Genomic DNA, 12,186 nt, shown 5'->3' with positions numbered 1-12,186 from the left:
AAAATCACCTTAAATCTTAATCCATTTAGAGTAGTGCACTTATTAGGCGAACTAGAATAAACCTATTAAAGACCAAACTGAACTAAAATCATAATCCATTGTCACTAGTGCTCTTACTAAACAAATAACATTGACTAAGAACCAAAGTGGACTCGAATAAACTTATTGAATACCAAAATCACCAGAAATCTTAATCTATTGAAATTTGTGCTCTTAGACGAACTACATTGACTAAGAATCAAAATGGACTAGAACAAACATAGTATATACCAAAATAACCAAAAATATTAATCCATGGAAAAAAAAGTGCACTTATTAGAAGAACTATATTGACTAAGAATTAAAATGAACTAGAATAAATATCGTAAATACCAAGGTGACAAAAATCTTAATTCAATGAGACTTATAACAATATTGGCAATAACTAATATGGATTAGAATGAACCTATTAAAGACCAAAATGATCTAAAATCTTAATCAATTAAAAATTGTGCACTTATTGAATGAACTACATTAACTAAGAACCATAATGGACTCCAATAAACCATTTAAAGACCAAAATTACCTGAAATCTTAATCTATTGAAAATAGTGCCCCTTATAAAACGAACTACATTGACTAAGAACCAAAATAGACTAGAATAAACCAACTGGAAACAAAAATATCCTAAAATAATAATCCATTGAAACTATAGCAGTTATAAGACATCCTACATTAACTAATAACGAAATGGAGTAGAATAAATATTTTAAAGACCAAAATCACCTAAAATCTTAATCAATCGAAACTAGGACACTTATTAGATGAATAATATTGACTAAGAATTAAAATGCACTAGCATAATCGTTCTAACAACAAAAATGACCTAAAATATTTATCCATTGAAACTTGTGATCTTATTGGATAACTACATTGACTGAGAACCCAGGTGGACCAAAATAAACCTATTTAAGACCAAAAAGACTTAAAATCTTAATCCATTGAAACTAGGGCTATTATTATATGAACTACATTGACTAAGAACCAAAATGAACTAGATTAAACATAGTAAAGACTAAAACATACCAAAATCTTAATTCATTGAAACAAGTGCACTTATTGGACAAAATACGTTGATTAAGAACAAAAATGGAGAAATATGAAGCTTGTAGAGATCAAAATGACAAAAACCTTGTAAATAAAAAAATGACCTGAAATCTTAATCTACTGAAACTAGTGCACTTATTAGACTAATTACATTGACTAAGAACTAAAATGGACTAGAATAAACCTAGTAACGAGAAAAAATGACCTAAAATCTTAATTCATTGAAACTAATGTACTTATTGATTGAACTACGATGACTAAGAACCAAAATGGACTAGAATTAACTTATTTAAGAACAAAAAGACCTAAAATCTTAATCCATTGAAAATAGTGCCCTTATTAAACGAACTTCATTGACTAAGAATCAAAATGGACTAGAAGAAACCTAGTAAAGACTAAAACGTACTAAAATCTTATTCATTGAAACTAGTGCACTTATTTGTCGAACTGCACTAATTAAGAACCAAAATGGATTATAATAAACCTATTAAAGACCAAAATCAGCTAAGATATTAATTCTTTGAAACTAGTGATATTATTACACGAACTACATTGACTAAGAATCAAAATGGACTATAATAAACCTAGTAAAGAATAAAAGGATCTAAAATCTTAATCTATTAAGACTTATGCATTTATTGGACGAACTACATTGACTAAGGATAAAAATGGACTAGAACAAACCTATTAAAGACAAAAATGAGCTAAAATCTTAACCCATTGGGATTTATGCACTTATTGGATGAAATACCCCGACTAAGTTACAACCTAGAATCGAATATATCTAGCAAAGACAAAAATGACCTAAAGTCATGATCCATTGAAATTTATGCACTTATTGGATGAACTATGTTGACTAAGAACTAAGATAGACTAAAATAAACCTTGTAAAGACAAAAATATCCAAATTATTAATCCAATGAGACGAATTAGATTGTCAAAGAACAAAAATGGACTATATTAAACCTTGGAAAGACCGAAATGACCTATAATCTTAATCAATTGCGACATATGAACTTATTAGACAAACTATTTTCGCTAAGGTCCAAAATGAATTATAAAGAACCTATTAAAGGCCATAATGACCTAAAATCTTAATTTTTTTCAAACTAGTGCTCTTATTAAACAAACTACATTGACTAAGATCCAAAATTAATTGTTATTAACATAATAAAGACTATAATGAATTAAAATCTTAATTCGTTGAGACTTATGCACTTATTGGACGAACTACATTGACTATGAACAAAAATGGACTAGAATAAATCTATTAATAACCAAGATACCTAAAATCTTAAACCATTGAACTAGTGCACTTGTTAAACGAACTATATTTTCTAAGAACCAAATTGGGTTAGAATAAATTTATTATAAACCAAAATCACCTGAAATCTTAATCTACTGTAACTAGTGTAATTATTAGATGAACTACATTGACTATGAACCGAAATGGACTAGAATAAATCTAGTAACAACTACAATGACCTAAAATCTTAATACATTGAAACTAGTGCACTTATTAGACGAACTACATTGGCTAACAACCAAAATTGACTATAATAAACCTAGAAAAACCAAAATAACAAAAAAATTAATCAAATGAGATTTATGTACTTATTAAACGAACAACACCATTTAAGAACCAATATAGACTCAAATAAACCTAATAAAGACAAAAAAAATGACGTAAAATCTTAATCAATTGAGATTTCTGAACTTATTGGACGAACTACATTAACTAAGAATTAAAACGGACAAGATAAACCTTGTAAACTATAGTAAACCAATGAGACTAATGTACTTTTTGGACAAACTACATTGCTTAAGAACAAAAATAAACTATAGTAAACCTAGTAAATATCAAAATGAACTAAAATCATAATCAATTATGACATATGCACTTGTATGATGAACTATATTGGCTAAGAACCAAAATCGATTAGAATGAATATATTAAACACCATAATGACCTAAAATATTAATTCATTTAGACTTATGCACTTGTTGGATGAACTACATTTCCTAAGAACTAAAATGAATTATAATAAACCTAATATTGGTAAAAATGACCTAAAATGTTAACAAATAGAGACTTATGTCTTTATTGGACGAAATACATTGTCAAATAACCAAAATGAAAATAGAATAAATCTATTAAAGACCAAATTGACCTAAATTATTAGTCAATTGAAACTAGTGGACTTATTAGGCGAACAACATTGACTAAGAACCAAATTGAGCTAGAATAAATTTATTAAAGACCAAAATCACCTTAAATCTTAATCGATAGAAAGTATTGTACTTATTAGGTGAACTAGAATAAACCTATTAAAGACCAAAATGAACTAAAATGATAATTCATTATCACTAGTGCTCTTACTAAACAAACGACATTGACTAAAAACCAAAGTGGAATCGAATAAACTTATTCAAGACCGAAATCACCTGAAATCTTAATCCATTGAAACTAGTGCATTTATTACACGAACTACATTGACTAAGAACCAAAATGGACTAGAACAAACATAGTAAAGACCAAAATAGCCAAAAAAATTAATCCATGGAAACAAGTGCACTTATTTGAAGAACTACATTGACTAAGAACCAAAATGAACTAGTTAAAATATTGTAAACACCAATGTGACAAAAAGCTTAATCCAATGAGACTTATAACACCGTTGGCAAAAACTAATATGGATTAGAATGAACCTATTAAAGACCAAAATGACTTAAAATCTTAATCAATTAAAAATTGTGCACTTATTGTATGAACTACATTAACTAAGAACCAGAATTGACTCTAATAAACCTAATAAAGACCAAAGTCACCTGAAATCTTAATCCATTGAAACTAGTGTCCTTATTAAACGGACTACATTGACTAAGAACCAATATGGACTAGAATAAACCTAGTGAAAACAAAAATGACCTAAAATCATAATCCATTTAAACTAGAGCACTTATTGAACGAACTACATTGACTAATAACGAAATGAACTTGAATAAACCTTTTAAAGACCAAAATCACCTAAAATCTTAATCAATTGAAACTAGGGCACTTATTAGACGAATTACATATACTAAGAATCAAAATAGATTAGAATAAACCTTCTAACAACAAAATCGACCTAAAATATTAATCTATTGAAACTTGTGCACGTATTGGATGATTACATTGACTAAGAATCAAGGTGGACTAAAATAAACCTATTTAAGAACAAAAATACTTAAAATCTTAATTCATTGAAACTAGGGCCCTTATTACACGAACTACGTTGACTGAGAAATCAAATGAAGTATTAGACGAACTACATTAATTAAGAATCAAAATAGATTAGAATAAACTTTGTAAATACCAAAATAACCTAAAATTTTAATCTATTGAAACTAGTGCAGTCACTGAACGAACTACATTTACTAAGAACAAAATGAACTAGAATAAAGTTTGTAAAGACCAAAGTAGTAAATGTTATTTGACATCAATTCATAACAGTGCCCGGAAGCTAGTAATATAAATTCTAAGTTTGTCATTATTTACTTAATTTTCAGTAGTACGATACGTTGAGTTGCTGCAAGTGATTGTTACGACTTGAAGTACCAATTTAGTTGAAAAATCTTCTTCTTTAATGATGTTTTGCATCTCATTTATTTTCTAAAAAAATATTAAGTGTGCCACTAATAGTTACAGCATTGTTGGTTCTTACTCTCTTTTGTGAGTCTAATTTATATCACTTCATATTTGACATCAATGATATTAGAGTCTAAAATTATTTTTTGTTATATAATGTAAATAAATGTAAAATATTTTAAACAAATAACTTCTAACGTCAAATTTTACAGTTTAAATATGTTATAATATTACTTTTAAAAATATTTACACAAATAATTAAATAATAAAATCTTCTTAAAAATGAGTCTAATTATATTTTAAACTATCAGCATATTTACAGATTAAAATTAAACTATTTTCATCAAAAAAATTAAAATTAAACTTCTAAACATCGTACCCTTCTTATGAATCTAATTTTCTACTAATCTAATGAAATATGTTAAAAACTCAATAGAAGATATGATTATACCATCTATATTTTGTATGTAAAATAATATTTTAATAAAATATTGGTTACACAATTACGTACTCTAATGGTTGAACAAGAAAAAACTAAATCACAAAATAGTTAAATAGTAATATTTGTTGAGTAAAAATATAGTAATATCTGATTGAATATGCATATGAACCTATTTTATACTATCAATATTATCATAAATAATTTTTATTATTAAAAACAGGTTTATTCGAGAAAAATAATTATACTTCCTTTAATTATATGACAATTTTTTGAAGAAGTCTTTTGTCTCATTTATAAGAAAAAATTTCAATGAACACATCTTAGAAAAATAGGAACACATCTTAGAAAAATAGGAACACATCTTTTCAATGAATACTTTTAGAAAAATAGAGTATTTTTTACACCCATTTAAAATGTTTATTTATTTTTTTTAATATTTCTTTGATTCCTTTTTAATTTTCGTTTTAGAGTTTTTTACATATACTAAGAAAATCAATAAATTTTATTATTTTTTATAAAATTATTTATTTTGGAGTATTTAATTATGTAGAAAAAGAAGATGTGTTTTAAAGATAAACACATGCATTTGCAACACGTCATTCAGAATATCAAAATAATTGTTTACTTGACAAGTACTAACTATAAGGGTTGTATGAGACTTATATGTGAGATTTTAGTGCCTTCAAACATTTCATGCCATGCACCAAAAGCTTATGCGATTAGAGGTTGTCACTTAATTCAGAATGACTCACCTATATAAATAGGGTAATAGATGTATAGAAAGTTATTTTATAATTGATTTTGTTTGGTGGATTCAATGCCATTTGTATCAAAGAAGACTTATTCCATAACACAATATGATTTCCAAAAATTTTCATTTTTTTCCATGACTTGGTGTTGGTGTTGGTGTTGGTGTCGGTGTCGGTTGTTATGTTTTTGCACTCTTTTTGTCTCTTCTTTGGTTTATCTCATTGGGTTTTCTTATGAGAAGTTTTAACGAGGCAGTTGGACAATACACATTTCATAGTTTCCATATGTATTATGTATTGGCCTAGTTCCCTAAATTTAAATTTGTTTATCATTATTAATATTATTGATTGGGATGTTGCAAAATGATAGATAGATGCTTAATTGAGATGTCTATAGTCATGTGATGTTTTTGTCCATTAACTTTTATATTAAAAAAACTATTTTTTTTATAAGAGTTTAATTGTCGTGGTGTCTAAAAATATTTAAGAATTTAAAATAATACGGGTTTGTTTGTAATATAAAGCATGATAAAAATATGATCATATGATATAATAATATATGCACATGATAACAAATAATATAATATTATTTTATCAAGTAATATATTTAGAATATGGTATATCATGATATGATATAATGATTATTATATTTAAAGGAAAAGAATTATAACTACAATGGCGGGTAGAATTTAAAAATACTTTATCATATTATGTTATTTCATTAAACACTAGATTCAAACAAAATATAATAAATATATTTTATTTTGTCTTTTATCATGATATCCATTAAATATACACTAAATGTTTTAGAATTTATCTATAAAATTTTGTACATATATCAAGAGTACATTAGTGAATACATTTAATATGTCACAATTTTCCATAATGGTATACATCGAAAAAGCAATAAATGAGTTACTTATTTTTTTTTATGTTGTTTGGTGTTGTCTCATATAATTGGGACTAGATGGAGTAATATATTACTCCATTGTTTGACAAGAAAATATAAAAAAATAAATTTTCCTGACAAGAAAAAATAAATTTAAAATCTTTTATCACTATAGAATGAAGAATCATCCTTCAATCCTAATTTTCTTTGTAACTGGCTAAATTTTCACTATAAAAAAAATACATTTAATAACATTTACATATCTATTTTCCATTAAAAATAGTTTCAAATATCATTAAATTTCATAAACCCAGCAGAAATGGAAAGATGCCATGCTGAAAGCATGAACTTGACAAACTGCAGTAAGTGCTTATTGGCTCATTTTTTAATGTTTATACAATCTGTTTTCACACTTTTTTTTTAATATTTATACAATCTGTTTTTAGAAAAATAGTTAGTGTACTATTTAATTTCTCAAACTAATTAATAAATAATTGTATTTTTTAAAGGGTTTAATTTCCAAACAGCCATAATTAAATACATTTCACACAATCGGTATATGGTAATGAAATCATATATATAAATAACTTTAGAAATAGTTTTAAAAAAATTAAATATTACTAATAACATAATAATTATAATTGACAATATAAAAACTATATCTATTAAAAGAAATTCAAACTACTTTTTGTAACTGAAAAATAAAATATAAGTTAAATGAAGGTAATTAAGAAATAATAGCAATAGTATATTAAATCCATTAAAAATAGCTTATTATATTTTAAAAGTTTAATTGTGGTTTTGGTCTCCTTATTTTAACTGAATCACGAAAATAATTCATCTATTTTATTTGTCTCTAGTTTGGTCCCAAATAGAATATTAGTAAAAAGAATTTGATAAAATATCATTTTTTTTAATGATGTGTAAAAAAAAAATGATATGGAAGATTCCAGGTGGATTAATTACATTTTATTATTATTCTAAATTTGTAAAATACATTTTCTATTTTTAAAAACACATTTTCTTGAATTATGTTTTTGTAATTAAATGATGTAATAAAATAGGAAATGTGTTTAAAAAAAATGTGATTTACAAATTTAGATTAATAATAAAATATAATCAATCCACATATAATCTTTCACATCATCTTTCTTTTCTGACACATCATTTAAAAAATGACATTTCATCAATTTTAGACCAATATTATATTTGGAGATCAAAACTGTGAACAAATAAAATTGAGAGACTATTTTTGTATTTAACTAAAATTACAATTAAATCTATTTAAATATAGTTTTTTTTTTTCTTTTCATTTATAGCATTTGAGATTGGAGGGGTTTAGATTGAGCATCGGTTAAAAATAGATAAATTTAGGTTCAATTTTGTAAAATCATCTAAAATTGAATTTGCAATTTACATATTTAATCTCGACTAAGTTTTGCATCGGTTTAAGTAGAATTTAGTTAGTTCGGGTATGCAGATAAAATAGGTGGATTGGTTCATCTCATGAACTTTTCTTTTCTTATTAAGATATTTATTTTCTTTAATTTTTTACTTATTTTATTTTTAAAATTTATTATTTTAAGAAAAATAAATATAATTGGTTTTTAATATTTTATTGAATGTTTAAGTAAGTTTTTATCAAACAACCTATTTATCGTAGTGATGTGATGACTAAATGAAAATAAATTTTTATATTCAAAATTTAACTGAAATCATCAATTCAGATAACTATGAATCTATTTTTTCTAATTTTCAGTTAATGACTCAAATCTATATCTATGCACAGTTACAAACCCGTATAATCTGTAACTCAATATAATTCATCGATTTATCAAATTGACTCACTCAGATGACTCGAGTTGAATACGATAACTGAGAGATAGCAAGTCCTGACTTTGCGAAATTTTACGTTTTTCAAGAACGTGGATTGCCAATAAGAACTCAAGTGCATTGCAAAAAACATGTGTGGCAATTGGCATTTTGTGAAAGTTTCATCATCATATTTTATTCTTCATTACTGTTGTCGGTGGGGTCCACTTTTAACATAATACCCAGAGTCAAAATGAAACTGTCAACTGAATTTTATTTTCCCTTTTTAGAGAGAAACAATCCCTAAAATTAATCCTTGAAAACATGAGGAGAAAAAAAAGAACAGAAAATCCTATACATTTTATATTATAATAGAAAAAAAAATTCAATTAAAATTTATTTTATGAAAATATAGCTTAAATATATTTATTTTGTATTAAAACAAAAAAAACTTGTGATACTATTTAAAAATTTTCACGATATTCAAAGGACTGATATTTTTACATAATATTCTAGATTAAAGGTGTGTAAAGAAATTTTAAATTTTTGTTGAATTTTACAATTAATTCTTCAATTTTATAATGAAATTTGTGATTTAGTTGCTTAAAATTTTTTAATAATTTACAACATAAAAATCTGTGATATGATTTTTTAACAGTTAAAGTTAATAATTATATATTATATATTTACACCGTCTTTATTGTAATATATATATATATATATATATATATGATAAAATAAATAAAAAATAAAAAAAATCATGTAATTTTAATAATGATAATTATCTCAAAATTATTTTTTATTTTTTATTTTATTTTAAAGTTAATTCAAATGCACTGTCAGTGTAAATTAACTTATATTATCAAACATATTACAATTATTTATAAAAATGACTTTTAAAATAATTTTAATAAAAATTAAATATTTTAATAATTTAATGGTTATAATTAACTAATAGTGTCCAAATTATTTACACAGATGGTGTACATAAATTAAATTCTTGTACTTTTATAAAATTCTTGTACTTTTATAGAAAAGGATATATATTTTCTTGGTATAAATAGTTAGAAAGTCTACATCTTGGTCATGCTCCACCACCAACTTGTTTTCACCTTCTCCCTTGAATCTTTTCTCTCACTACCATTTTACTTCAACTAGGAAAAATACATACACAATTGGTTGTGATTGTGAGAGAATTAATTCATAAGCGTAACCTTCTTTTGTTCTCCAATAATGGATACTGATGATTGTGATCTATTAGCCATTGTGCGTAGCTGCAAAGCTACCACCATTACTAATCACACCACCGTTTTTGAAACTCCCACCCCCACCAATAACACTATTTTCCCTCAAAATCCCACACCTTACTTTGAAGATTTTACTTTTACTCAAGGAAATAGCTCAACCCCTTGTGTTCCTCTTAAACCAAATGATTTTATAGAGCTAGAAAAATTGAAAATTATCCCCACCCCCACTACTATCCCCACCCCCATCACCATCACTAATAATAATAGTGTTTATGACACAAATCAAAATTCGACCTTTTATAATTTTCCAACACTCATGGAACAACAACAGATGCAATTAAATCTCAATCAATATGAGTTGGATCTAACGGAACAGACTAAACTTTCATATTATGATGAGCCGAGATTTGAATTTCCATCAGTAGAATCACCTATATTTAATTTCGAACATGCTTCGAATAGAGTTAATTGCATTACAATCACCACCGATCATTTTGATCTTGCATACAATCACCCATCACTTCAACTCCAACCACACCAAGAGCTCAATCAACTACCAATTCAAGAACCCCAAACCAATTCTATGGTTTTAGCAAATGCAAATCCACAACCAAATAAACAAAGATCGAGAAAGAGGTAAAGGATTCACTCATTAATAAATATTAATTATTTAAAGTTTAATACATAGAAATTTTCAAATTATATTTTTATTACATTGATTAAAAGTGAAATTTTAAAATTTTATAAGAATTAAAAATTTATTTAACCCTATTATTTATGTTGAAATATTTTTACATAACTCTCATTTTTGACAGAAAAAATCAACCATTGAAAATGATTTGCGAGATGAATGCACAGAAGCTCTTAGAAGATCCATGGGCATGGAGAAAATATGGACAAAAACCCATTAAAGGATCTCCATATCCAAGGTCAAAACTCTCTAACTTTCATAGATTTTTCTTTCTTTTAATATTAAAAACCTATTTTTGTTACTAAATCTACACACACACCACATCTAGGGTTTTAAATAGCGATTGTTGGATTCGCTATGCTTGTTATTAATAGAGAATCATTTGCAGTTATTTTATTGACTTATATAATTTTCAAAAATAATTAAATTCTTTTTAAGTATCTATTTTTACATATTTATGATTTTAATCACTTAATATAAATTTAAAAATATAATTCTTCAACTTTTAAAATTTCAAAAAATTTCACTCTACTTAATTTGGATTTTATATTTAATAATATGTCAAATTAAATAATGAGTTTGCAAATCCCACGGTTTATCAGTGCACCGTGGTTTGTGGATGAAAAATAAAATGTAAAATTAAAAAATATATATAAACCTCAAAAGAAATCATATTTTCTAAAAACAAATCTACTATCATATCATCAATTAATTTGTCAACTCATTTTTGTGTTTATAAAATTTATTAGATTTTAATAATCATAAATCTTTATTTTCATATTTATAAATTTAGAGATCAAAATTGTGTATCAACAAAATTACATAATCAATAACACATTTAAATCTTTTGAAACACTTAGAAACTATTAAATTAAAGACTAGATCACATATCCTTATATGAAACCCTACCCCTATATATGTTATCTGACCTCTTAAAATGTTACCAATAATTAATCAGTTATTTAATTTGCAGGAGCTACTACAGATGTAGCAGTGCTAGAGAATGTGGAGCAAAAAAATTAGTAGAAAAAAGTCATACCAATGAGAACACTTTTCTTGTGACATATACAGGAGAACACAATCATGAAAAACCAATTAACCGAATCATGGTGAGCACACCCTCTTGGAACAAGCCACCGGAGACCCGTCTACTTCCTGCTGGAGTAGTCGGGCCGTCCCAAAATATAGTTTCGCCTAATGCGATGTTGTGGTTTGATCAACCGGAGAGCGGCAACTCTCCGATTCACGGCGGCAATGCTCAAGTGAACAATGATGACAACATTGTTTTGGTACCCAACATGATGGCTGTGTCGGAGACTTCCTTAATGAACTTTAACCCCCTTAATATTGGCAATATTCCCTTTGTTGAGTCAAACCCTTAAGAGCTAGCTTGCTTATTTGAATCTATTTAGTGGTTTTTCTTAGGGTGCAATATTGCATGGAATAAAAACTATTAATTGCTCATTTTTCCCTTTATTAATTACTTATTTTTTTTTATTCATTTACAAAGCGTATCTTTATCTAATCTTTATCTACCTTCCATTGAAAAAGTGAGCAATTAATAATATTTATTGTGTGAAATATTGTACATTAGAAAAAACATTATATTTATGTTTTTTTTTTACTTTTTATATTTATTTGG

The 12,186-nt window shown here is 25.9% G+C and overlaps 1 protein-coding gene across 1 annotated transcript; it reads left to right on the top strand.

Moving 5' to 3' along the window:
* Positions 1–9,839: 9,839 nt before the first annotated feature.
* LOC101497190 (uncharacterized) lies at positions 9,840–11,926 on the top strand. Its single transcript, XM_004516651.3, has 3 exons — positions 9,840–10,489; positions 10,669–10,782; positions 11,518–11,926. Exons 1-3 carry the CDS (start codon positions 9,840–9,842, stop codon positions 11,924–11,926), a joined length of 1,173 nt encoding a protein of 390 aa, XP_004516708.3.
* The last annotated feature ends 260 nt before the right edge of the window (positions 11,927–12,186 follow it).

This window comes from Cicer arietinum, chromosome 8 (assembly GCF_000331145.2).
Source record: "Cicer arietinum cultivar CDC Frontier isolate Library 1 chromosome 8, Cicar.CDCFrontier_v2.0, whole genome shotgun sequence".
Taxonomy (NCBI): Eukaryota; Viridiplantae; Streptophyta; class Magnoliopsida; order Fabales; family Fabaceae; genus Cicer; species Cicer arietinum.
The sequence above is the reverse complement of the archived record's forward strand: the minus strand, read 5'-3'. Positions and strand labels throughout refer to the sequence as shown.

Excerpts from the sequence above, each read along its gene's own strand:
- LOC101497190 (XM_004516651.3), top strand. The coding sequence starts at position 9,840 with ATGGATACTGATGATTGTGATCTATTAGCCATTGTGCGTAGCTGCAAA. Across the intron at positions 10,490-10,668 it reads AAACAAAGATCGAGAAAGAG|AAAAAATCAACCATTGAAAA; the intron begins GTAAAGGATTCA and ends CATTTTTGACAG. Across the intron at positions 10,783-11,517 it reads AAAGGATCTCCATATCCAAG|GAGCTACTACAGATGTAGCA; the intron begins GTCAAAACTCTC and ends TTTAATTTGCAG.